Source organism: Vanrija pseudolonga, chromosome 6, assembly GCF_020906515.1.
Source record: "Vanrija pseudolonga chromosome 6, complete sequence".
NCBI lineage: Eukaryota > Fungi > Basidiomycota > Tremellomycetes > Trichosporonales > Trichosporonaceae > Vanrija > Vanrija pseudolonga.
Genome location: NC_085854.1, coordinates 623,565 through 647,485, shown reverse-complemented (window position 1 = coordinate 647,485; position 23,921 = coordinate 623,565). Strand labels below are relative to the sequence as shown.

Sequence of the window (23,921 nt, the reverse complement as noted above, 5' to 3'; positions counted from 1 at the left end):
ACCTCAACGGCGACCTCGAGCGCGTCGTACGTCTTGTCGCCTACGCTGCTGGCAGCGAGGGAGACGTCGTTGATGTCGCCAAGCATGGAGAACTCGGCGCCGCGGTCGAACAAGGGGGAGGACGTGCGGGGCTGTTTCCGAGCGGGGGTAACGGCTGATGTCACGGCATCGACGGCGATGGCGACGGCGACCGTGTCGGATGGTGCGGAGGCGACTGGCGCTGGCGGGGTAGGCGCTTCTGGCTCTTCTGGCGCCTTTGTGACCATGGTCGGCGTGACTGATCTGCGTTGTGGCGATGCAGTCCTACTGCGCGACGAGCCGCCCGCCTCAGACTTGTTTGGCGACGCGGATGACGACGATCCGTCACGCTGCTGCTGCGCCTCGAGACTAAACACGTCCTTGGTGGGTGATGGGAGGGGCTTGGAGGAGGAGTGCGAGCGGGTGCGCGAGAGCGGCGCTGCGGCTTTGGTGGGGGATGGTAGCGGTTTGGAGGGCGACGATGCAGCCTTGGTAGGCGACGCAGCCTTGACGGGTGAAGGCTTGACCGGCGACACGGAGCGCGACCTCGTCTTGGCCGGCAGAGGCTGCTTCACCGGCGACCACACAGGCGACGAGAGCAAGTCTTCCACGTCGCAAGCACTCGCGTTGGAGGACGAGCGCGTGCGCGGGAGTGGCACGGCGGCCGCGTCGAGCAGGTCGAACTGGTCGATGCTCATGGCGTGGGTGTGGGGGTGTTTGTTTGTTTGCTTGTTCAAATGTTGATGTTGATGCGGAGGTGGGGAAAGGTCTGTGCGCGGTGTCGACGAGCAAGTGACAGCTGCGTTCTGTACGTGACCGAGGAGCGTGCGATGCGATTGGGAGATGCGAGTTTCCGTGTTGGGAGTGGTGTAGCAAGAGTAGCAAGGAGAGGGAGCGAGGAGGAGTATGTACGTGATTGTTGTTTCGCGTTGTTGCTCTCTCTGGTCACGGCGGCTTCAAAATTAAGGTTGACAAACATGACCACTCTCTGCGCACATAAAAATCACGCGCGATAAACAAAACAAAACAAAGTTCAAATAGACGCATGGCAGTTTGTAATGCGACTTTTGTAATGCATTACAACGACGCGCTCGACAGGTGGGCATGGCCATGCCGCTCCGTTCCACGGTACGCGATGCATATCGCACGCGCACGTCTCGCGACCGAGCAGCCTCTTCACTTGTCTATCGCGGCATGCTGTGCATCCCATGCCGCGATAGTATGGGCACTACGCGCGCTACGCGTCGGCCAGAGCATGGGGTGAGCTCCAGCTGCTGGCATGACGAGATATCGCCCAGCCTAGCCCCCTATCTTTTGGGCTATCGCTCAACTCGGCGACGCGGAGATGCATCAGAACGTTCTGTGCGGCGTGCAGAGCTTGTAGCTTGTCCCAGTGCGGCTGGCTCGCGGCGGCCTCGTCGCGTCGCGCGCGTCGGGTGGAAGCAGATAACTAACTGCCCGCAGACGGGCGAGTCGCGCGGCTTGGCAAGTCGCGGCTACTTGCCCCCCCGCCACGGCCCGCTCATAGCCGAGTGACGACGAACGCAACACTCACAACCGCCCACTCACTCACCATGCCGCTGCCCCCCTTGCCAGCAAAAGCAGCGTACATAACGCTCAACAACGCGGCCAAGCGCAACGCGCTCAGCCTGGCGATCCTGCGCAGCCTGCACGCGCAGCTGTCGTCAGCGCTCACGGGGCCGAGCGGGGAGGTCCACGTTCTCCCGGCGTTCCGGCCAGAGATCCTCGACGAGCTCGAGGCGCACGCGCCGCAGCATGCGTGGCTGTACGATGCAGACGTGTACGCTGCTGCAAAGCTGCCCTCGGCGCTCGTCCTGCGCTCCGAGGGGCCAGTCTTCTCGAGCGGACACGACCTGAAGGAAATGGCGACGATAACCCGCGACGAGGTCAAGGAGACGTTCGCGCTCTGCGCAGACGTGATGCGGCTTATTCGCCACTCGCCCATCCCAGTAATCTGCGGCGTGCAGGGCCTTGCAACTGCCGCGGGGCTGCAACTGGCTCTCACGGCCGACTACACGATCGCAGGGGCGAGCACGCCGCTCAAGCTGCCCGGGGCGACGATCGGCCTGCCCTGCGCGAGCCCAGCCACGGCCGTCTCGCGCCGCGTAGGCAACGCAGCGACGTACCGCATGCTCCTGACCGCTGACACGGTGCATGCGCGCGAGTTCCGGCACGCGATCGACGTGGTTGATCCGCCCGCCGAGGCTGTGGCCAGCGGCCTGCCTGACGTCGTGGCGGACGCCGAGGCGGCCGCGTTCGAGGCGCGTGTCAAGGACGTCGTGGAGCGCGTCGTTGCGTTCCCCGGCCAGCCGACTGCCATGGGCAAGTGGGCTTTCTGGACCCAGGCTGGGTTGCGGGGCGACGCGCCAGGCGAGGGCGGCGGCGACGGCTACGACGAGGCTGTGGGCTGGGCGGGGCGCATCATGGCCTTCCTTGCTCGTCAGGCGGACGCTCGCGAAGGGTGAGTGAGAGTGAGCAAGGAGCACTGCTGATACACCCCTAGGATGCAGGCCTTCTTGGAGAAGCGCAAGCCCGAGTGGAAGACGTAGTAATAGTTGCCAATGTCAGAAGTGCCCAACGCCGTCTCCACGACCAGATGCATGCTAACAAGAGAAGAATAATACACGGTCTTTCGTTTTGCTACGTTCTATGCAATTAACCATTCGCCGCCGACGACCTACTCCCCGCTCAGCCCCGCACACAGCTCGCGCAACCTTCGCACCAGCATGGCGTGGTACGCGTCCTCCTTGCGTCCCTGTCCGACAGTCGCGTCGACGTCGTCGAGGCGGTCCAGCACGCCACGGAGCGACGCAGCCACGCGCTCGAGCGACTTGAGGCTGGCCGCGCCTGGGCCAGCCGTCGCGGCGCCGGCCGTCGAAAACGACAGCGACATGGTGGTCGGGCGCACCGTCCCGCTGGCATCAGACCCAGCACCCGCGTCGTTGGCGTAGAAGAGCAGGTGTCGCCACAGGAGAAGCAGGAGCGACTCGATCATGTTGTAGATCGTGCCCATGCGACCAGCAAAGGCCGCCTGCAGCTCGTCGACCGTCTCGACTTCGAACTGGGCCGCAAACGCCGAAATGTCCTCGGCAGCAGCAATCTTGTCGGCAACATCGTCGTACGAGTTGGACACGTCCTGCGCAGCCTCGGCGAGGTCGGCGAGCAGCTCAACCGCGGCAGGCAGTGACGGCGCAGAGGCAATGTACTTGGTCCCGCTCGCTCGTGCGACGCCAGTGACGAAGACGGGCTGACCATGGCCCGCCTTGAGGCCAACAGTCGTGGCGCAGAGGTACGTCAGGATGACCTGGTTCAGCGCAAGCACCTTTGGCCGTGCGCTCTCGGCGTCGAGGCGCGTCGCGTCGGCCCACTGCTTGTCGAAGAACTTGGCGGCGAGGGAGAGGACGGCGAGGTGGAATGCGCCAAAGCCCGAGGCCGAGCGCAGGTCCTCGGGCGACACCTTGCCGACGACCAGCGTGAGGAGCGCAATGATGAGGCGCGACTCGTCGACGCCAGCCTCGGTGATGAACGCCTGGTTCTCGCGGAGCAGGACCAGCAGCGATTCCTTATGCGCGTTGAGGAAGCTGATGCCGTGGACAATGCCCGAGCGTGTGTTGGAGGTGAGGACACGGACGAGGAGCTGCAGCGCCAACACCAGGACGCGGTGCTGACGCTCGACCGTCTCGTTGGCGGAAACGTCGTCGACCACGTCCTCGCTGAACGGCTGCACGGCGATAAAGCCACAGGTGGCAAAGGTCTGGAAGACGCCCGCCTCGACCAGATCGTCGGCACCCTTGGGCGTCGCCGCGTAGGCGAGGAGGAAGGCGACCTTGGACTCGTACACCCAGTAGGCGTGGAGGTTCTCGTGGTCAGGCGAGAGGCACTCCTGCAGCGCCATCTCACGGTCCTTGATGCTGCGCACAATCTGGACGAGGTAGCCGCCCTGGGTGAGCGGAGCGACGAGCGAGCCGTCGCCGAGCGAGACGACCGAAGCGAGGAGCGAGTAGCACTCGGTCTTCCAGACGTCGCGCATGTCCATGGCGTCGCGACACAGCACCGACACGAAACGGTCCTTGCGCGCGCCCAGCGCGGCCACAGTAACGCGGTGCAGCGGGCTCTGCTTGTCCTCGGGCACGAGCTGGAGGTACTGGCTGACGGCGGCGTAGAGGTTGCCGCGGGCGTTCTCGGTCGTGCCGGGGCGGATGACAGCGTCCACAATCTTGGCCAGGGTCGTCGAGAGCCTGTCGACAGGGAGGTTGGAGCTGTCGATGACGGAGAGCACCGACACGAGGGTGGTGAGCGCGACGAGGACCGACTCGGAGAGAATCTCTCGGACACCAGGCGCAAGGTCACCGCTCAGGCGGTTGAGGATCTCGTCGAGAAGCTCGAACAGGAGAATCTCCTGGCGGTCCTCGGACACTGTGTGGAAGAGCATCGCGAGGGACACCTTTAGCGCCTCGAGCCAGGCCTGGAGGAACGAGCCCTTGGCGATGGAGATTTCTGTCTCGCGGTTCTTCATCGCGAGTCGTCTGAGGATGTAGTTGGCCTCGGCGACCATTGAGTCGGCGCTCGTACCGGCAGTGACGACGCCCTGACGCTCGAGCTGGCGGCGGTAGGATCTCAGTGCGCGCGAGAGCAGCTGCAGGTCATACCAGTCCGAGTCGGGGCGCTTGAACTGATCAAACGAGAAGCCAGAGTAGAACTCGAGCACCTTGTTCTGCGACGCCTCGCCAGCGTCCGTCTCGGTGAACTGGATGTCCACGACGGAGACGAGGTCGATGATGAGCGGCGGGCGCTGGTCCTCATCCTCGCTGGCGTCGGAGAAGAGCTGGCCCGCCACAAACTCGGCCGACGCGCCGTGGCCCTCGTAGGCAAACGTCTGGAGGGCGACCGAGGAGAGGATGTACTGCTCGAACTCAAGGTAGGCGACGAGCACGCTAGCAGATGTCTCGACCTCATCGGTGCGGGTTGAGGCGATGCCCATGCCCGAGGTCTCGTGCGTCGCGGGTGGGCAGTGTCTGGGCAGGGTCGCGAGCTGGCGCGCAGGGAAGGCCTCGTACGACTCGGCGTAGGCCATGGTGGATGGGCCGGTGACGGGGTGGACGAAGAGCTGGTGGAGGAGCTGGGCGCTCTTGGCCGCAAGGACCGGGTGGAGCTGGATGACCGGCGGGATCGAGTTGAGCTGCTCGAGGACGACGCCGAGGCACGACAGGCGGGCGGTGGGCGAACGGGGGTCCTGGAGGCCAAACTCGCGAGCTCGGAAGTCGAAGCCGAGGAGGAAGTGGGCAATGTTGGGGCCGGTGGCGTCAGCCGTGCCGTCGACCAGCAGGTCGAGGATGGTCGAGCGGACGATGATGGGCAGCGAGTTGGCCTTGTCGCCACGGAGGACAGCCTTGGCCTGTCTGTCGACCTCCTCTGGTGACAGGTCCTCTCCCTCGGACTCGAGGCGGACACAGAAGCCCTGGGCGATGCGGATAGAGTCGTCGGACGCGTCGATCACCCCGGCGAGACGGTTCATGGCCTTGGCGTACTCGCCGCGGAACACGTCGGTGGACGAGAACAAGGGCGACTGGGTGAGGGCCTGGATGATCTTGAGGCTGACAAACGACGTTGTCAGGTCATCGTCGCCGACCAAGAGCGCAATGTTGGTGACGTTGGAGAGGCGGTTGAGGAGGAAGTGGTCGAGCGACTGGAAGCCGAGAGGGCGCTTGAAGCCGTTGGTCGACGCCAGAGTGAGGAGGAGGACGTCGGAGAAGACGAGCTGGACATCCAGAACGCGGTAGTAGATTCTCAGCACGCGGAGGAGGCAGGTGGAGATGATCTTGGCGCGGGGATGAGACACAGTAATGGCGTGGTCGACGACATCGGCGAGGGGAGTGAAGATTGCCGGCTCGGACAGTAGCCTCAGGAGGATGAGGAAACCGGGCTGCTCCGCAAGGGCGGCAGCCGTGCCGCGCGTGGGCGTTAACAGGTCGGTGAGGTCGAACGACAGGAGCGCCTTCTCGAAGAAGCCCATGACGGCGTCCAGGACCTCCCAGTGCTCGTCGTCACGGACGTATCGGTGTGTGCCGAGAAGTACACGGTCGATGATGTACACTGCTCCGCGGCGGAGCGCATTGTTGACCTTCGGCTTGCTCGACGGGATGAGCGCAGTGAGGAACTTGACGTAGGCTCTGGTGAGCGGGTACTCGCCCGTGTCCTGTTCCGAGAACTCCATGCGCTGGACCCAGCCGATAGGTGCGGGGACGCGCGAGCCCTCACGGACGTCCAGAGTGGGGTCGGCAAAGGTCACGCGGTCGTAGAACTCGACTGCGCGGGTCACGATTTCGTCGTCGGCGGCCGTGTCGCCGCGGCGCTCTACAAACGCAGTGATGGCGTCCATGACAAGCGCCTTGAGCTCGATGCCAATGTCGGTGTTGACAAAGTCGAATAAGAGCTGGAGCGGGTAGGGCTTGGACTGGAGGAGCGCACCGCGTGCGAGGGCCGATCCACGAACAACAGTTGCGAGGAGTCTGGTCCACCCTTCGAGGGCGACGTACTCCTCATCGGGCATGGGGTCGAGGGAAATCTGACGCGACACCTTGACCGTCTCGAAGAGGTGGGGCATGATCTCGGTGTAGTGCTGGTAGAACTTGAACAATGAAACCCAAGACAGGCGCGTGTCCTTGAGCTTCTCGTAGCACTTGGACGCGCAGACGGGACCTGTCGAGATGGCCGTCATCATGTTCCAGAACGCAGGTGCGGGGAAGGTCTGGCGGTTGTCGAGGGCGACAGAAGTGAACGATGGCTCGTCCCATAGCCTCTCTGCGCTATCTGGTGGCAGCTTGTTGTACACAACAGCAGTGAGAGTGAGGAATGCCTGGAAGTTGGCCGCTGGGGGCGTGCCCTGGGACCGGCGGAGGCCAACGTCCTCCTCCTTGTTCTTGAGGTTGCGGAGGAACTGGCGCTTGGCCGCAAGCCAGGTGATGAGAAGCTCGAGCTGCTGGTAGAGGAACTGGTTGTTTGCTGGGTCGGCGCGGGATGCCAGGGCCGTGGTGGGGTCCTCTGGCTGCCGGTCGAGGCTCTCAACGAGGCCTGAGAGGAACTGCAGCACGCCGGCGCTGATCGTGTCCTGGACATTGCGGTCGGCGGCGTCGAGAGACAGGCCGACCGTCTGGACGAGCGAAGGCTCCTCGCGCACAGCCGAGTGGTAGAACAATGACCACTGCAGCTTGACGGCCTCCTGCAGGGGCGGGACCTCGAACTTCTCGCCAAACTTCCCGTCAGCACAGCACTAGCGCACACGCACTCACGATGACGTTTGACACGACGACGATAAACTTGGCATGACGCGAGTAGGCCGCGATGGTCTCGTAGCGGTGATCTGAGTGGTCGATCGACTCCAAAGGTTGTGTCGCGGCCGAGAACGCGGCGAACACGGCGGCAGCGACAGCATCGGGCTTGGCACACTTTCTCAACCACTTGACAATCTTGACCACCTGAGACGTCTTTAACAGGCCTGAGTCGGCCAGCACGCCAAGGATGCCGGCGAGGCGATTCTGCTCGGTTCTCAGCGCCGAGGCGCGGAAGTTGATGAGCTCGAGCTGGGGGCCAGAGGCAGGCGTGCGCACCAGCGCGTCCAGGCGCACCTGGATGGCGTCAATCTGGTCGACGGCCACGTCGGCGAGGTATCCCGCTGCTCCCTTCTCGTCGAGCAGGTCCTCGACCCAGATGCGGAGCTCGTCGAACGGCTCGCCGACCTCGGCATCCGGGCCGACCGTGAGGCGGAGGAGCTCGCGCACAAAGTCCAGCAGGGCCTGGAGCGCCTCGTGCAGGATGTACGTTGCGACCTCGGGCAGCGAGCGGTTGGGGAAGCGGCCGCGCTGCTGGACGGCGTGGAGCGCGAGGACGGCAGAGAGCAGGTGCGAGATGTTGAGCGTCTCGCTGATCGCGTTGGTCGTCGCGAGCAGCTCATCCGTCACCTTGACCTGCGCGCCATCTGGGCTAGACACGGGCGACTTGGCGATAAAGTCCTTGTCCTCGTCGTTGGGTGGCGGGAGGGCCGACAGCGACAGGATCCACGGGCGGGCCACCTCGAGCTTCTGGTACAGCCTCCGCACGAGCGATGTCGACGGCTGCGTTGCCACGAGGGCCAACAGCTGCTGCAGCTCTGTGAAGAGGGACGGGTCCCACTGCGCGAGCGGGAGCCGCGACATGTTGTGTGTGGGGTGGGGTGGGGGTGATGGGGAGAGTTGGAGATGTTGGTAGAGCTTGTTCGAGGAGATTTGTTGTGCAGTCTCCAACTTGTCGGTTGTTCTTGAAAGTGAGGGCATTGCGCGTGGCGACCACGTGGGATAATAAATCTTTTGTTTGTTGTTTTGCAATTTATCCCATCGCCCACGTCGATATAGTCCCGCCCCCCACCCACCCCCCGAGCTGAGTTCTGTAAACAAGACGCGGCTCGGCCGTCACTTGGCTCGCCTCACTACAACAATCTACACCTTGACTTCCATCCAATCCACCCACCATCCCAACTCGACATGTCATCCAAGACCACAGGCGGCAAGGGAGGCAAGGCAAAGACCTCTTCCGAGACTAAAGTCCTCACCACGCGCTCCTCCAAGGCCGGCCTCCAGGTGAGCCCTCGCACCTTCCTCCTCGGCCCATCGCAGACGCTGACTTCCATCCAGTTCCCCGTAGGCCGTATCCACAGGTAAATCGCCACTTGCATTCTGCCCAGGGGGCCATCTGACGCGTACACACAGGTTCCTGCGTAACAAGAACGCCAACAACGTGCGCGTCGGTGCCAAGGCTGCCGTCTACGTCGCCGCCATTATGGAGTACCTGACCGCCGAGGTGCTGGAGCTTGCTGGTGCGTCGGGCTGTGACGCGCAGATCAGATGAGCCCACTCTAACGTCTCAGGCAACGCCGCCAAGGACCTCCGCGTCAAGCGTATCACGCCCCGACACTTGCAGCTGGCCATTCGTGGCGACGAGGAGCTCGACCTCCTCATCCGCGCCACGATCGCCGGCGGTGGTGTTCTTCCCCACATCCACAAGGTAGGACGGTGCGCAAGGCCGCCGCTGACCCCTAGAACCTTATCACCAAGCCCGGTGCCGCCAAGGGTGTCCCCCAGAAGAAGTAGATGTAGTGTTTGTTTCGAATCTCGCTGTTACCCAGAATCGTTTCTGCCTACCCGGCCCTCTGGCCGCATTTATTCGCTTCGTGTACGGACATGGCACTTCGCTTTGCTCTCTCCCTTTATGCAGTTAATCTCGGTATATGCGTACAATTGCGGGTTCAGTCGGACAGGTCGACGCGGAGAGCGAGGGCGTGTAGCCTGTCCCAGGGCGATTCGTCGTTCCAGAGCTCCGTGCCGGATGCAGAGGTGGTGAGGACAGGCAGGCCGCGCTGCTCGATAGCAAAGGAGGCGGCGGTGGCGGCGTAGATGGACGCTGGGGAGTTAGCGGCGTCAACGCGGGCTGGGAAGGTTGCCACAGGCCGGAGGCGGTGATCGACCAGCCACCAGCCGTGGTCCCTCTCGGCCTCCTCCCTCCCTCCCCCCACCGCCACCTGCACTCACCTGCCCTGTAATCTCCATCAGAGAGGACCAAGCCAGCCAACAGCCCGCCAAAGAAGGAGTTGCCTCCACCCGTGGGGTCGACGACGCGCGAGCCGTCCTGGAAGTAGGCCGGCACCCAACCCGTCCAATCGCGCGAGAGGGTGAACGCGCCGTCGGCCCCTGCGCGGACGACGATGGCCGGTACCGGGCCTCCTAACGCCGCCAGATGGCCATGGAACAGGCGCGCACAGGTTTCGACGTCAGCGTCTTCCTCCAAGATGGTCTGGAGCTCGAGGTGGTTCGGGCTGGCATCAGTCAGCCGTGCCACCGGCTGGGCGCTTACCTGAAGATTGCGAACCGGCGTGCGAGGGTGACGTACTGCGCCAGCGCGTCGGGGTCGGGTCCCTACTCGTTAGCGAAGAAGAGGCGGGTGGGGGCAGCGTACCCGGATAAGTGGCTCCCATGCCAGCTCCCCATTCCACCCCTGCGACCGCCACTTCTCCGCGTCGTCGAGCACCGCGCCCGCCCGGCTGATATCGCACACGACGTGGATCCACTCTGGGCGTGGGGTCGAGATGGGCGAGATGGGTGAGAGGAAGTCGGACGGCCAGAGCTGCGGTTGGCGGGAGAGGTATTGAAACGTCTGGTGCCCGGAGCTGGGGTGTTAGTTGGACGTCGTCGGGAGTGAACAGTCTCGTGAGCCCTCCCACTCATGAACCCTCGCTGCGCTCGCTGATAAGTTGCCCACCCACCCACCCTGCTGGCGCGAGCAGTACTTTGCCCGCCCACCCACCCCTATGATCGCTGCGCGATCAAGAAGTATGCCACCACCCACCCCTCCTCCGGGCTCCGCCTCCCCCCACCCATGCACCCCGCTCCGCCTTCCCCCAGCTTCACCCGACTCCGCCCCCCACCTTCACCCATGCTCAACTCACCCAACCTCGGCACCGGAGTAGACATTCAGCGCCCGCGTTGTCTTGCCTTCTGCTGGGCGAAACCATACCATCCCTTGACCCAGTTTCCTCAGCTTGTTCTCGAACGCTGGCGGGAAGTCTGGCGCCTTGTCCGCGATGAAGCCGACATGGGAAGGCGGGAGGAAGAGGCGTGCAGCTGTCGCGGCGTAGATCCCACCTCCGCCGATCTGGCGCATGAGTGAGCTTTGGAGCGAGCCAACACGGAGTGCCTTGCCGACTCACCGCCTCGTCACCCCCTGGCACTCGGTTCCCCGCGGGGTCGGTCACCTCGAACAGGTCGATGATGAACATGCCTACAGTGTGAGCGACAGCAAGCCAGTAGAGACGTACCGAGTGTGACTACACGCCCGCGGTTGGCGAGAAAGGCGGCCGACGGCGGGTCAAAGTGCGACCTCGGCACCGGACTGCGTCGGCTCAGGCTCTTGACGACACGTTCGATATCGGCCGTGTCGATGCTGTCGTCTGTGTCGTCGGCGACGGGAGAGATGGGGGCCAGGACTGGCATTGTGAGCAGTTTTGTGCTCGTCGCTGCGTGTATGGGCGACTGGGAGGGGTGTGCGGTATGCAGTGAGAGGCGGAATGGGATGTTGTCGATAGCAGCGCCGCCTTTGAAAGGTAGGTGGTAGGGTTGCGGCTCCGTGTTGCCCCTCAGGTTGTTTGCTCCGCCTTATCGCCCACCTGGCGTGCACCCTGCATCTCTCATCTAACATCTCTCTCTTCTGTACCTCACCTTTGCATCATCCAACTTTGCACCTACTCAGCGTGCGGCATCCTCGCGTCGGTCACTATCGTCGTGGTCTGAGCGTCAAGGTCGCGTACAAAGGGTTTCCAAGCAGCGCACAGTTTGCATTGTCAACCTTATAACTGTTTGCCACCCATCTCAACACACTTCCGTCGGCGGCGTCATCAAGCCACGGCTTCGCCAGCCAGCCACGACACCCACGGCACCCGCGCTCCCACACTTCCACATCACACACTCCTTCATCCACACTCATCACCACCATCACCACAATGCCGCCAACCACAAGATCAGACAAGGGCAAAGGCAAGGCCAAGGCGGTTCCTTCGGCGTCGGAAACAGCGCCTCTCCTCCACCAGTCCGCAGTCGACCGCCTGAGGGCAGAGTACGGTGCCGCCGAGTCGAGCGCATCGTCCACCGCGTCAGCAGAGTATACGGTCGACACACCAGCAACAGGTCACTCGCACCGGCGGTCCAAGCGGTTCGCAGTCGTTGCAAGCGCGTTATCCCTCCTCCTTGGCGTGGTCGTGTTCACTGCGCTCCTCGCAGCAAGCTTCATCCCACCCGCAGAATCCGAATCCCTCGATCTCGCACCGGCACTGGTATACACCTCGCCAGGAGTCAAGGTGCTCGATGTATCAGGTTCCGGCGTCCGAGTGAACGTCACGTTCCGCGGCGGTGTGGACGTCGACTATGTCCTCGCCGAGACGAAGCGCGAGTGGCCCAGCTGGGTCCCTGGATGGTTCGGCCGACTGCGAGAATCGGTTGCGCACGGCGTTATCGGCACGCTTCCCCAGAAGACGGTGACTGTTGCGATTCCCGAGATTCTGGTGTACCGCCGAGAAGGCGGCCTCGCGCTGCTGAACGTGTCATTCCCGGACCCGATCGACGTGCCGCTCCTCGTGGGCAAGGTCCACGAGCCAGAGTATGTGGATATTGCCGTCGAGGCGGTCGCGACGCCCGTCGCACCCGCTGGCGACATCTGGGAGTGGTCCCAGAAGGCATGGGCGAAGGGCCATGCCGATGTGGTCGTCGGTGCCAAGGAAGCCACAGCCAGCATCCGAGGCGCGTGGTGGGCAAAGTACCTCTCCTTCTCCCAAGCCGATGTGTCCGTCCCCCTCCGTCTGCGTGGTGAGTCTTCCTGATCCCACCCCGCTAAACTCAGTCCCGCGCACCTTCGAGCTCCCCTTCTCTGCCCAGAGGGTAGTAGCCCGCGGCTGACCGTGCAGTGCCCGCCTTGCCGAACCTGCCGCCGCCCGGCAAGCCGCTCGATCTCGCCAAGCTCGTCAAGCTGGATTCGTACGGCCTGTACAGCGACAACGGGCTCAAGATCAGTGCCAACATCAGTCTTCCTAATCCTGGTGTCGACGAAGTGCCGTTCGGTCTCCCATTCTCTGTCGAGCTCGAGGGAACGCCCATTGCCGAGGTGCTGGCTGTCACGACAAAGTGTACAAACACCTCGGTGCATGTCAACATCGATGGAGACGTCACAGTGTCCACTGGTGACCCGCTGTCCCACTTCCTCCAGCGCTTCCTCCACGGCGAGGACAACCCGCTGACCGTACGCGGGCTGGGCAAGGTTCACCACCCGAACCCATCGACGCCGCTTCCTCCACCATGGGTGTTACAGTCGCTCCCATCTCTCTCGCTCGACCTCGTCTTTCCTTCTCCGACCAACCGTCCCAACATTGTCCGCAAAGTGACCCTCGAGAATATCAAGTTCTTCGAGATTGCGGGAACCATGCACGCCTCCGGTATAGTCGTCGCCTCCATCCAGCTGCCCGATGGGCTCGAGCACGTCGCAATCAACGTCACCAATATCCGACCCGACGTGCTCGTGTTCGACGGACCAGTGGAGAGCGATGACCAGTCCGACCCAGAGGACCCGCCAGACAACGCCTTCGGCCGCATCCATCCCGCAGAGTATCTCGACGCGACTACGGGCCCATCCGAGGACCCCGATCTGCCTGATGGCCTGACTGTGCGCGCGCCATTCGAAGACCTTGCGCTGGATGTGTTACCCGGGCGTAATGGCATCCTGCAGAGCTTTGTCGCCAAGATCCTGTTCAAGGGTAGCGCGTTGGCGGGCATCGACGGCGTGGCGGACGTGCGGGCCGCGGTCATTGGGCTCGAGGGCGAGCTCGAGGCCGGGTCCCTCCCCGTCCGCGGCGAGTTTTACGTCAAGCGCTAGTGTCTAGATATTGTATTGTGCGTATTTGCATTGTTGTTAGAGTGAAGCAGAGCATTGGCAGCTGCAGTGATGAGCAGTGCTTGTGATGATTAGGGCTACTTCTAATGACTATTATTGCGGCAGGAAGCAGATTAGAACCCCCACGTGGCGCGCGTAATCACGTCCGCCAGCCGCGCCAGCCGTATTTTGATGTCCTCCACCATCACCATCTCGTCCTTTCCTCCTCCCACTCTCTCTCTCTCTCCCACATCACACTCCCCTCCCTCGCCACCCAAAATGAACGCTGCATTCGGAGGCAGCGCAACGGTCGATCCGACGCCGGCGCCGACCCCGCCCCCGCCGCCAACGACGAACCTCTCCTTCCCCGTGCTTCCCCAGAGCGACATTGACCAGGTGGCTGCTGTGAGTTGGTGTAGGCTGGGTGACTTGTCGTTGGTTTTGTCACCCAGCCCACAGCTTCACGATCTACCACCCGCTGACGCTCGCGTGCGCGCCCAGACCATCCTCCACCTCTTCGACCCGGCGACCTCATGCAACCCCGCCCTCGCGAAGAGCTTGCAGCAGCAGCTGCAGGAGCTTCAGGCGCGCCCCGAGGCATGGGGGCTCATTGCAGGGTTGGCACACCATGACGTGAGTTACCAAACTGATGAAGGGCTAACTCTGCAGGACCCAAATGTTCGGTTCTTCTCGGCACACACGGCGCAGGCCAAGATCTCGCGCGACTGGTATGTGGTGTCTTGAACTCTAGATCACCACTCACGCCGCAGGGAGTCGCTGCCGCAGGAGCTGCAGCCGTCGCTGCTCCACCTCCTGCTGAACACGCTGTCCGAGGCCATCTCGCCTACGAACCCGCAGACATGGCAGCCGGCGAATGCGGTCGTCGTGCGCAAGTTATTTGGTTGTGTGAGTTGCTGATGTTCGAGGCCCAGCTCACGCCCCAGCTCTCCTCCCTCATCCTCCGCCTCCCATTCCACATCTTCCCCAACCCTATCCAAACGGTCCTGGGCACCATCTCGTCTGCGCTCGCTCGCGCCACTACCCTGCCCCCCTCCGCCCCAGTGAGCGGGTACAACACGCCCCAGCGCCCGTTCTCCAACGGCTTCGGGATGGGCGACGAGGCCAAGTTCCGCAGTCGGCTGCGGCTGTGGGCGCTGGAGTGGTGTGGCATCTGTGTTGAGGAGATTTCGCGTGCAGGTATCAGCGAGCAGAAGAGGTGAGCTGGGTCTACCTTGAGGAGAACGCAGCTCACGACGCAGGAACGCGTTGAGGCGCCACCTCGACCTCGACGTGCCCGCCGTCATGGCGACGATCACCGAGTCGATGGACGGCGAGGCGGTCCAGTCTCCTGCGGACCGCATCAAGTCTGCCGAAGCGGCGTGTAAGTGTGCCACCAGCTGGATCAACTACGGCCTCGGCGCCGACGAGCTCTCGGCACTTCTGCCACACCTTTACGCCCTCCTCCCACTGCCTGCGGCGTCTACCACGCTTGTTGAGGTTCTCTCCGAATCAATCTTCAAGTACGGCAAGGGAACCAAGATCCTCACCGAGCCACTACTTGCCTGGGTCATTGGTCCGAATGGCCAAGGGCTGATAGGCAGCGCCGACGACGAGCCATCAGAAGCTGTCGAGGCGTTCACCAAGATGCTGTGTGCACTGGTGGAGCACTCGTCGGCCTGGCTCGTGGAGCGCCTGCAGCAGGCCGACGTGCAGGCCTTCTTGGCCACAGTCCTTCGGATCACTGGGTGGCAGGGCACGGGCGGTGTGGACGAGAACGTGTCCGACCTCACCCTGCCGATCTACCCATACATCCAGGAGGCGATCATGGACTCGGACGTGTTCTCCGAGCCACACGAGACGAGTGAAACCTGGGCTGTCGCCAAGTCGTTCTTCCGCGAGCTCGTCGACGTCACAAGACGCAAGGTGCGCTGGCCGGGCTCGGGAGAGGACTCGTCCCTTGGCGGTCTGGATCGCGAGGACCGCGAGGCGTTCGACAACTGGCGCCGGGACGCCGGAGAGGTCATTGTCGGCGCTTACTACATCCTCCGGGACGAGATGCTCGACTCGCTCACGCGTATCGCGACAGATCAGGTGTCCAGCCCCGCCACACCGTGGCAGGACATCGAGGCAACGCTCCACTGTATCCGCTACAGCGGCGAGGGCGTACCCCTCGCCGAGCGTGTGTCATTACCAGTTCTGTTCTCAGAGCAAGTCCTGGGTCAGTTGCAGCAGCGCCCAACGGCTGGCTTGGGAGAGGAGAGGCTGAGGCTCACAGTTGTGTGCATGATTCGTACGTCAGCTGTTGTTGTCGTTCAAGTTGGAGCTAGCTGACATCACAGGCGCCTACGAAGAGTGGTTCAAGTTCAACCCCGAGCACCTGCTTCCAGTGCTCAACTACCTCGTACCCTCGCTCACCTCCTCCCACCTCGTTGCACCATCTGCTGCCGACTCGCTGAAGGCGCTCTGCGACATCTGCCGCAACAAGCTGGTCAACCACATTGGCGCCTTCTCCGAGCTCCACGGCAAGATTGGCGACCTCGGCCCGGAGGAACATCCCAAGGTCATCGAGGGCATCACCTCGGTCATTCAGGCACTGGCCCCTGCCGATGCTGTTGCCCCGGTGCAGGGCATCCTCGGTCCGATTGTCGAGCGCCTGGGCCAGGCGGTGGCCGCTGGTCAGTCAAACCCCGTCGACGCCGCCCCACTCCTCGTTCAGGCGATGAACTCGCTCACGGCGTGCTTCAAGGGCCTGTCGCCATCAGACGACGACATGTTCGACTCGCTCGAAGGCGACGACGAGGTCAAGGCGGCTGCCATCAAGGTCGCTCGTGCCGACCCCGGCATGGTTGTGCTGAGGCAGCAAGCCGAGACGGCCATCTCAGGCGTCGTGACAGTGTGGAACGGCGATGGTGAGGTCGCCGACGCGATCTCAAGTCTGTTGAAGCAGGCAACGTTGTCGTCGACCGAGACGTTGATCTCGCTCTCGCCACTGCCACTGCTGTCACTTGTCTGCGCGGCGTGCGAGCAACAGCCCTCGGCTCTGTGGATGTCGCTCGCGTCGACTCTCACCCTGCGCATTGGCACCGCCACATCCCCTCTGCAGCTGAAGAAAGACCGTACGGATGCCGAGGAGGCGGCGAAGACAGAAGAGGACTCGCAGCGGTGGAACGTGGTTGCCGACGCCGGTACTCGCCTGGTTGCAATCGCGGGCAACATGCTTGGCGTGCCCGGCGGCATGAGGGATAACCCGGACGTCGTCGAGGCGTGGTTCAAGTTCTGCTCAGCAGTAAGTAAAACGTCGTGTCCCACGCTCACGCCAGATCTCATCCAGATACCCTGGTGTGCTCCTCCGCCTCCCGACGCAGGTCATCGAAGCGTACATGTCCCTGGGCATCATGGGCCTCGGTACACAGGAGCGCTTCTCGCTGAAGACGGCGGCCGAGTTCTTCGTGAGTCGGGTTCTCCTCCGGTGTCACTGCAACCCGCTGACCTCACCAGATCGCCCTGTTCGCCAACACGCGCTACCCCTCGCCACTTGAGAGCTCTGTCGAGCCCCTAATCTCGCACTTTGGCCCCCAGATCCTGCGTGCCCTCCTCCTCTCCGCCGGCTCGGAGGGCCCGCGATCCGTCATTCCCAACCTCGCCGAGCTGCTTGCGTCGCTCGTTACCCGCGTACCTGGACCAGACATGTCCAACTGGCTCGACGGGGTGCTGGCCGAGGTGAGTTGCCTCGTTTTCTCGCAGGGATCCAACTCACGCTGCCGCAGGAAGGCTTCCCCGACCCTCGCGCGACGGCCGAGTCCAAGGCTCGCCTCAAGGGCACAATCTTGCGCTCGCGAACGTCCAAGAAGATGCAGGCTGCGCTGCACGAGTTTGCGCTCGTCGCCCGCGGCCTGGCCAACACGACGTACGGCAACGCAACGGCCGTGGACCGCAGCTGAGCCCCGCCGTCACTTGCACCTATAGATACTATAAACACCTGTACCACCGTCACTTGCATGCATGGGCTACCAGCTACCCGTCTACGCCATGCCCATGGAGTCTAGATGAACGAGCTTTCCCGCAATGCGCGGGCCAACAGCATGGTCATCCTCCTGCTCTTCTCGACGCCGACCCAGCCCTCCGCACCACCGGCGGTGGGGTCCTCGCTCCCGCCGTCCTTGGCCCACGTGAAGAACTTGGTCTCGCCGACGACGCCCTCAGGAACGCAGCCGAGCAAGAACTCGCGCAGGACAGCCTCGGCCCCGCCGCCCTCTTCGGCGCGCGCGCCCTCCCACTCGCCCTCGAGGAGGATAGTCTGCGCGCTGGCGTTGGGCAGGATATGCACGGACAAGCTGAGCGCGGGCTGCGGGTGCGCTGTCGGCGGGAACGCGAGCGTGGTCAGCACAAGCGGCGTGCCAGTCAACGGCGTCGGGGTGGCCGCTTGCGCCGTCGTGCTGGCCGCCGCGCGCGCCGACTTGCTCAGGCCGAGCACGAATGGCGAGAGCAGGTTGTGCAGCGTCGGCATGACGAGCGTCGCGGGCCGGACGGCGAGGATCTTGTACTTGCTCACTGGGCGCGGCGGCTTCGGCTCTTCCTTCGGTGGCTCTGGCACGGTGGCTGGCGCAGCGTCGACGTCCATGGGGGTCGACTCGGAGCCCACCCCGTCCAAAGCCTTCGGCTCGAGGATCTCGAAGCCGTCGTCGTTGAGCCCCGAGTCCTTCTTGGCCTCGTCCTTGGTGTCGTCCTTCTTGGCTTCGGGCGCCTTGGCCCCGTTCGCCGCGCTCGCGGCGTCCCGGTCCTCCAAGAACAGATACGTCACGTCGTCTCTCGCGCCCGTCGGCACGGGCACGTCCCGTACCGGCGGGATGCTCTGCGAGTACGTGACCGTCGTGAGGATGCGTGTCGCCGCGCTCGGCGTCGGGACCGTCATCTCGCCCAGGGCGGGGATCTTGTCTGGTGTTGGGAAGGACGCGCGGAAGGTTCTGAACTGGATCGTGCTTCTGAGGGGGTGGGTGATCTGTAGCGAGGCGCGTTAGCGCCGAGCTGGCGGAGGGGGTGATGGGGAGGGGAGCGGCGATGTGAGTGGGCCTAGCGTAGCCTGACGAAGGAGAAGAGGGAGGACGGCAAGGCCGCAGCGACGCCTGGTCGAGGACAAAAGACAAGACCCCCCACTCACGTTGTAATGCTCCAACACCCTACTGAGGAGTAAATCCGAGATGCTCGACCCGCGCGGCTGCGCCGCCGGCGTCCACTGCATGAGTCTGGGGGGTCAGCTTCGCAGCAGGGCGGGGGGAACGTACATTGAGTATCCCATGGTGTGGTGGTGGGTGTGTTGGACGGACGAGCGACGAGCGAGCGAGTTGAGTGACCCTCAAGTTGTCGTCTCGACGCAGATTAGATTTCGCGGGAACAATGCTGTCAACAAACAAACCCTCCACTTTGACTTGCATCATCTTGCATCCTTCTTCTTTCTGTCTCCACTCGCAAAACACCAACAACAGCAGCGCCGAGGTTTGCACCACACTCCCCTTCTAGTCAACGCTACTCTCTGCATCGCTGCTCGCTCCGCTCGCAGCTCGCAGCTCGCCGGCATGAAACTCACCATCAAGGCCTACCGCCCCGTCGCCGTCTGGAAGTGGGACACCTCGACCGAGCCGCACAAGCCGTACCATTTCGCCGAGAGAGGGTACGACCAGGACGAGGACGACGATGACGACGACGACGTGTGCGGTATTTGCCGACTGGCGTTTGAGAGTACTTGTCCAGAGTGCAAGGTGCCGGGGGATGACTGTCCGTTGAGTGAGTACGCCGGTAGCGAGCGGCGAGCGCAGCGAGCCGCGATGCGGAGGCGTGATAGGCGGCTGTGGCCCAGCAGAGCGACGTCAAGCGTGCAGGGCTATCGCCGTGTCGCAGTTGCTAGCATGTGCACGGCGTCGAGCCTCCTACCCCGCTACACCCCGACCCCACACTGACACCCCAGTCTGGGGCGAATGCACCCACGTCTTCCACATGCACTGCCTCCTCAAGTGGATCGACACCGAATCGAGCAAGCAGCAGTGTCCCCTGGACCGGCGGCCGTGGGGTGAGTTGTACCGCCGTCAGGCGTTGGTGGGCGGCGGCGCGTGCGGCGGCGCGGAGCCGTCCGCCGAGCGCGCCGCGCGGCGCCGTCTCCTCTCCTTGCTTGTGCAGCATGCTCACACATCGCCAGTCACGGCAGACAGAAAACCCGACCAGCTGCCTACTACCGTCTCGGGCGCGCCCATGGCCTCCGTGGCTCCTGGCCCGATGCCGCGCCGCGAGGACAGCGACGACGAGGGGGAGGTGGTCGAGGCCGCTGAGGGGGCCGAGGTCGGTGAGGCTGTAGCGGCTGGGGAGGACGTCGAGATTGAGTAGGCACTCAGCAGCGTGCATGCTGCCCGTCAACATGACTGTACCATATCATGTATGCATGTACCCATCGTCACTATTGTCACTGTTGCCGCGTGCTGACTGTTGCTGTGCTCTTGCATGCCTGCCTGCGCGTCGCCCTCGTCGCCGAGCACCGCCCTGCGCCGCCGACCGAGTGCTGGCACCTCCACCAGCCCTGAACGCGCGAAGTCGCCCCCCCCCTCGGCCTTTGGCTGCTCCATCTCGTCCATCTCGCTCCATCACTCTCTTTCCATCACTACCACTGACTGCACCACCCACCTTGCCATGCCCCCAAAGAAGAACAAGAAGGGCAAGGCGGCCGCAGGGACTAGCACGCCCCCCGAGTCGGTGCCGCTCATCATCACGACCAACGCGACGCCGCCGCCAGACTCGCCACCGCAGCTGCCCGACGACCCGCTCTCCGAGCCGCGGTCGAGCAACGACGTGGGGCTCGAGACGATGCACGAGGAGGTGCGGGTGGGTCTGGGATTATCTAGCTGAGCACAGCACTCACAAGCCACAGCCGACGATCCACACGCTCGCGCAGCGCGGCGACGTCGCTGCCCTTGACGCGCTCCTCGCCTCTGACGCTAGCCTCGACGTCTCGGCCCGCGACGAGCAGGACGTCACCCCGCTCCACTGGGCCTCGATCAACGCGCACATCGCCGCGTGCCGCTGGCTCATCGACCACGGCGCCGACGTCGACGCTATCGGCGGCGAGCTGCGCGCGACGCCCCTCCAGTGGGCGGCGCGAAACGGGCACCTATATGTCGTCCATCTGCTCATGTCGCGCGGCGCCGACCCGAATATCCACGACGCGCAAGGCTTCAACACACTGCACCTCGTCACGCACAGCAGTGCCGTGATGCCGCTGTTGTATATTGTGAGTGGGAGGAGGCGGTGGCTTGCGGAGGCCAGGGGCTTGATCAGCAGCCCATTGTGTCGTTGCCCCGCTCGGAGATAAGACGCAAGCTCATGCCGTGCAGCTCCAACAGCCTGTCGCCGTCGACGAGAAGGACAGCGACGGACACACGGCGCTCATGTGGGCCGCGTACCAGGGCGACGGCCTGTCAGTCGAGCTGTTGCTCATGCACGGCGCGTCGGTGCAGACCCGCGACCACGCCGGCCTGTCCCCACTGCACTGGGCGGTGGTCAAGGGCTCGCTGCCATGCATCAAGCACCTGATCGAGGCAGGTGCCGACCTCGAGGCGAAAGAGGAGCAGCGCAAGACGCCGCGCGATATGGCCGTCGAGCTCAAGTCGACGGCACCGCTGGAACGGGCCCTCGAGGAGGCCGTGCGCACGCCGGATGGAAGACCGATCCAGGCGCGATTTGGCGACCGCAATACCAGCGTGCTGGTCTTTGTGCTGCCTACGTTTGTGCTTTTGGCTGTGTTCCTCACCCTCAAGCAGTTTGACTGGTACATCGGCATCCCGCTGGCGGTGGCCGAGTTCTTCGGAATGCAGTTGGTGAGTAGGGCTTCGGGCCTGGGTGTACCCGGTGACGGCCCCGCTGACATCACACAGTCCATTGTCCGCCTGCTTAAGCACAAGCCGGCGCACGACCGCATCACCGCCTCGCCCTACTTCGCCGGCATCATCACCGGCTCGCTCATCTGGGTGTTCTACACCTGGGCTACCCGGCTGGTCCGCGGCGCCCCAGGGCACCTCTTCTCGCAGGTCGCCTTCTTCTTCTCGTTTGTCGGCTGCGCCACGTCCTTCTACAAGGCCATCACGACGGACCCGGGATACGTGCCCAAGCCTGAGAATGACGGCGAGACCAAGGAGGCGATCGAGCTGTTGACGGACGAGGGGCGGTTGAACGGGACCAACTTCTGCATCTTCTGCATGGTGAGGGGTTTGGTATCTGATGGCGACGCACCCACTAACACACTCAGGTTCGCAAACCCCTTCGGTCGAAGCACTGCCGATCCTGCGACCGCTGTGTCGGGCGATTCGACCACCATTGCCCGTGGATCTGGAACTGTGGTGCGTTGAGCTGATCTCCGTGAGCAACGCTGACAACCTCAGTCGGGTACAATAACCACCGTTTCTTCCTCCTCTTTGTGTTATTCCTCATCTCGGGTGTCATCTTCTTTGATCGCTTGACTATTTCTTGTCAGTTGTTGTCGGCTCTCCTCGCCGTTCCCAACTGACTCCCCAGATATCCAAGAGAGCGCACCTGCATACGAAGCCCCCGAGATCCCAGGCTTCACCATCTGCGACATTTCCGAGACGCTGTGCAGAGGAACAAAATACGATGCCTTTGCTGTCGCGGTTGCCTTCTGGGCCACTCTCCAGCTTACATGGACATCGATCCTCGCCATCTCGCAGTTATGGCAGGTCACGCGGCAGATGACCACGTTCGAGGTGTCCAACCTGGGACGATTCGGATACATGGGTGGAAAGGGCGGCACGTCGCTGCGGGACCAGTCTGGCGCGCTGCGCGCCGCTGGTGTCCAGTTCCGCCCGATGGCCGAGCCAGACGCCGAGGGTGCGTCGACGCCCGCTGGACATGTCCACGGCCCGCAATGCAAGCACGGCCATGGACATGGGCACGGGCACAACCACCGCTGTGGCGTTCTTGGCCGCTTCTGCTCCGGCCTTGGCAAGGTGATCACCGGCCCGCTGTTCCAGCTTCTCGGACTCGACTTCTTCACCAAGGGCAAGGGAGCAAGTGGTCTTGCCAAGGCGGGCAAGGAGCAGAACCCATTCGACTTGGGCTTGGTCAGGGTGAGTTCGCCACAAACTCCACGAACTGACATGTCAGAACTGCATGGACTTCTGGTCGGGCGTCAGCGGCGTCGACTATGTGCAGCTGTACGACGTGCCTCCCGAGGGTAAGTTGTTCTGGTCTTCAATGCGGCATCAACTGACACCCCAGGCTGGGCTGCGTACCGCCGCAAACTCGCCGCCGGCGGAGTCAAGAAGTCCAATGGCTATGTGGCTGTCGCGCGCGAGGAGGTGTAGGCAGTGGTGTAAGTGTATGGCGTAGGATACATTGGCACATGCAATAGATGATACAGTGTGGGGGTGGGGGTTACCAGTGTGGGGGGGTTTGTTGTCGTGTCTAGTCGTCGTCGCTGCTGTCACTGTCGTCGTTGCCTTCACCGTCGGCGTCACCATCGCCATCACCATTCGCCTCCTGGCCCTCGGCGCCTTCCCTCTCTCCGTCGGTAGCACCTCCCCCAAGCGCGAGGTATCCCGCATCCTTGAGCTCGGCGCGCACCATCTCCTCGACGAGCACCCCTGTACCATCAGCACATCTTCCACCTTCCCAAAACGCCACACTCACCAAGCGCCAACAACGCATTGCCCTCAAAGCATGCACGCATCTCGCGCCGCTTATACGCCCGCTTGGTCGAGTTCTTCTTCACTCGCGGCGGCGCGGGGCGCGCGCGCGCAATCACGCCCTCGGCGATCAAGGCCTGCTTCCTGCGCGAGAGGTACGTGTACTTGCGTGTCCTTGTCGGCGTCGGCGCGAGGAGGTCGTGCGAGGCGTACAGCGCTGCCGTGTGGGCGTGGAGCGCGTGCAGGAGGTCCTGGGGCGTCAGTTGGTTCGGTTTACTGGCAACCTCAGCTCACATCCGAGGGGAGGAGCGACGTGTCGACGTCGGAATTGAGGTCGGCGAGCCGCGCCCAGTTCGCGGCAAAGTTGTTTCGCCGGGTCGTCCAGCCGTCGAGCGCGCGCTTTGAGGGGCTTGCAGCGTCTCGAGCGTCAGGCGGAGCTTCAGGCTGGGCCTCGGGGTCGAGAGCAGGAGCTGGGGTGGGATCTGGCTGTGTCGAAGGCCCAGCCTGCTCCCACTGCCATCCTTGCGGCGTGTCGACTGCCGCAGCTGGCACCGGGGCAGCAAGGCGCGTGTTCTTCGGCGGGAGGGCATACACCGCCTCCTCTGGGGCCGTGTACGCGCTCCCGATCTTGCGTTTGCGCGGCGGCATCGTGATGTGGGGGATGTTGACAATGACGCGCGGGGTGGAGGAGGATTTTGGTGTCGGCGGCGGCTCACGACTCAGGCACGGATCCCAACAAAAGTTGAGTGCCCTCCACTTTGA

At 63.5% G+C, this 23,921-nt stretch overlaps 9 protein-coding genes across 11 annotated transcripts; 5 read left to right on the top strand and 4 right to left on the bottom strand.

Moving 5' to 3' along the window:
* The first annotated feature begins 1,581 nt into the window (after positions 1-1,581).
* On the top strand, positions 1,582-2,619 carry Echdc3 (Enoyl-CoA hydratase domain-containing protein 3, mitochondrial). The gene is made up of 2 exons (XM_062774558.1): positions 1,582-2,500; positions 2,543-2,619. The coding sequence occupies exons 1-2, from the start codon at positions 1,593-1,595 to the stop codon at positions 2,586-2,588; spliced, it is 954 nt and encodes a 317-aa protein (XP_062630542.1). The 5' UTR covers positions 1,582-1,592; the 3' UTR covers positions 2,589-2,619.
* A 5-nt stretch (positions 2,620-2,624) lies between these two features.
* On the bottom strand, positions 2,625-8,254 carry NUP205 (Nuclear pore complex protein). The gene is made up of 2 exons (XM_062774557.1): positions 7,329-8,254; positions 2,625-7,291 (listed from the first exon to the last, which is right to left on the bottom strand). The coding sequence occupies exons 1-2, from the start codon at positions 8,229-8,231 to the stop codon at positions 2,717-2,719; spliced, it is 5,478 nt and encodes a 1,825-aa protein (XP_062630541.1). The 5' UTR covers positions 8,232-8,254; the 3' UTR covers positions 2,625-2,716.
* Positions 8,255-8,510: 256 nt separating this feature from the next.
* On the bottom strand, positions 8,511-13,524 carry SPAC16C9.01c_2 (the record flags this gene model as incomplete). Of its 3 annotated transcripts, XM_062774552.1 has the most annotated exons (10): positions 12,514-13,524; positions 10,883-12,415; positions 10,775-10,845; positions 10,514-10,719; positions 10,024-10,234; positions 9,922-9,983; positions 9,600-9,883; positions 8,779-9,471; positions 8,700-8,726; positions 8,636-8,645 (listed from the first exon to the last, which is right to left on the bottom strand). In XM_062774552.1, the coding sequence occupies exons 2-8, from the start codon at positions 11,055-11,057 to the stop codon at positions 9,317-9,319; spliced, it is 1,164 nt and encodes a 387-aa protein (XP_062630538.1). In that variant the 5' UTR covers positions 11,058-12,415; positions 12,514-13,524. The 3 variants fall into 3 exon arrangements, with proteins under 3 accessions (XP_062630538.1, XP_062630539.1, XP_062630537.1); XM_062774553.1 differs by lacking the exon at positions 8,636-8,645 and having other exon boundaries at positions 8,708-9,471; XM_062774554.1 differs by lacking the exons at positions 8,636-8,645; positions 8,700-8,726; positions 8,779-9,471; ... (3 more) ...; positions 10,514-10,719; positions 10,775-10,845 and having other exon boundaries at positions 11,930-12,026; positions 12,065-12,415.
* On the top strand, positions 8,556-9,161 carry HTZ1 (Histone H2AZ; the record flags this gene model as incomplete). The annotated part of the gene is made up of 4 exons (XM_062774556.1): positions 8,556-8,728; positions 8,781-8,887; positions 8,939-9,075; positions 9,111-9,161. 4 exons carry the CDS (start codon positions 8,556-8,558, stop codon positions 9,159-9,161), a joined length of 468 nt encoding a protein of 155 aa, XP_062630540.1.
* Positions 11,564-13,482, top strand: LOC62_06G008030 (uncharacterized protein; the record flags this gene model as incomplete). Its single annotated transcript, XM_062774555.1, has 2 exons — positions 11,564-12,422; positions 12,521-13,482. 2 exons carry the CDS (start codon positions 11,564-11,566, stop codon positions 13,480-13,482), a joined length of 1,821 nt encoding a protein of 606 aa, XP_062630536.1.
* A 197-nt stretch (positions 13,525-13,721) lies between the features above and the next one.
* On the top strand, positions 13,722-17,465 carry IPO13 (Importin-13). The gene is made up of 10 exons (XM_062774551.1): positions 13,722-13,884; positions 13,981-14,112; positions 14,149-14,207; positions 14,250-14,385; positions 14,424-14,695; positions 14,739-15,769; positions 15,819-16,765; positions 16,800-16,928; positions 16,978-17,199; positions 17,247-17,465. Exons 1-10 carry the CDS (start codon positions 13,759-13,761, stop codon positions 17,418-17,420), a joined length of 3,228 nt encoding a protein of 1,075 aa, XP_062630535.1. The 5' UTR covers positions 13,722-13,758; the 3' UTR covers positions 17,421-17,465.
* A 56-nt stretch (positions 17,466-17,521) lies between these two features.
* LOC62_06G008027 (uncharacterized protein) lies at positions 17,522-18,789 on the bottom strand (the record flags this gene model as incomplete). Its single annotated transcript, XM_062774550.1, has 3 exons — positions 18,762-18,789; positions 18,638-18,722; positions 17,522-18,478 (listed from the first exon to the last, which is right to left on the bottom strand). Exons 1-3 carry the CDS (start codon positions 18,773-18,775, stop codon positions 17,522-17,524), a joined length of 1,056 nt encoding a protein of 351 aa, XP_062630534.1. The 5' UTR covers positions 18,776-18,789.
* A 263-nt stretch (positions 18,790-19,052) lies between these two features.
* On the top strand, positions 19,053-22,894 carry AKR1 (Palmitoyltransferase AKR1; the record flags this gene model as incomplete). Its single annotated transcript, XM_062774549.1, has 12 exons — positions 19,053-19,191; positions 19,442-19,543; positions 19,670-19,850; positions 20,043-20,346; positions 20,393-20,752; positions 20,856-21,338; positions 21,396-21,719; positions 21,767-21,857; positions 21,900-21,986; positions 22,033-22,601; positions 22,639-22,708; positions 22,753-22,894. The coding sequence occupies 12 exons, from the start codon at positions 19,053-19,055 to the stop codon at positions 22,836-22,838; spliced, it is 2,796 nt and encodes a 931-aa protein (XP_062630533.1). The 3' UTR covers positions 22,839-22,894.
* LOC62_06G008025 (uncharacterized protein) lies at positions 22,871-23,811 on the bottom strand. The gene is made up of 3 exons (XM_062774548.1): positions 23,454-23,811; positions 23,164-23,410; positions 22,871-23,117 (listed from the first exon to the last, which is right to left on the bottom strand). The coding sequence occupies exons 1-3, from the start codon at positions 23,805-23,807 to the stop codon at positions 22,939-22,941; spliced, it is 780 nt and encodes a 259-aa protein (XP_062630532.1). The 5' UTR covers positions 23,808-23,811; the 3' UTR covers positions 22,871-22,938.
* Between the last annotated feature and the right edge of the window lie 110 nt (positions 23,812-23,921).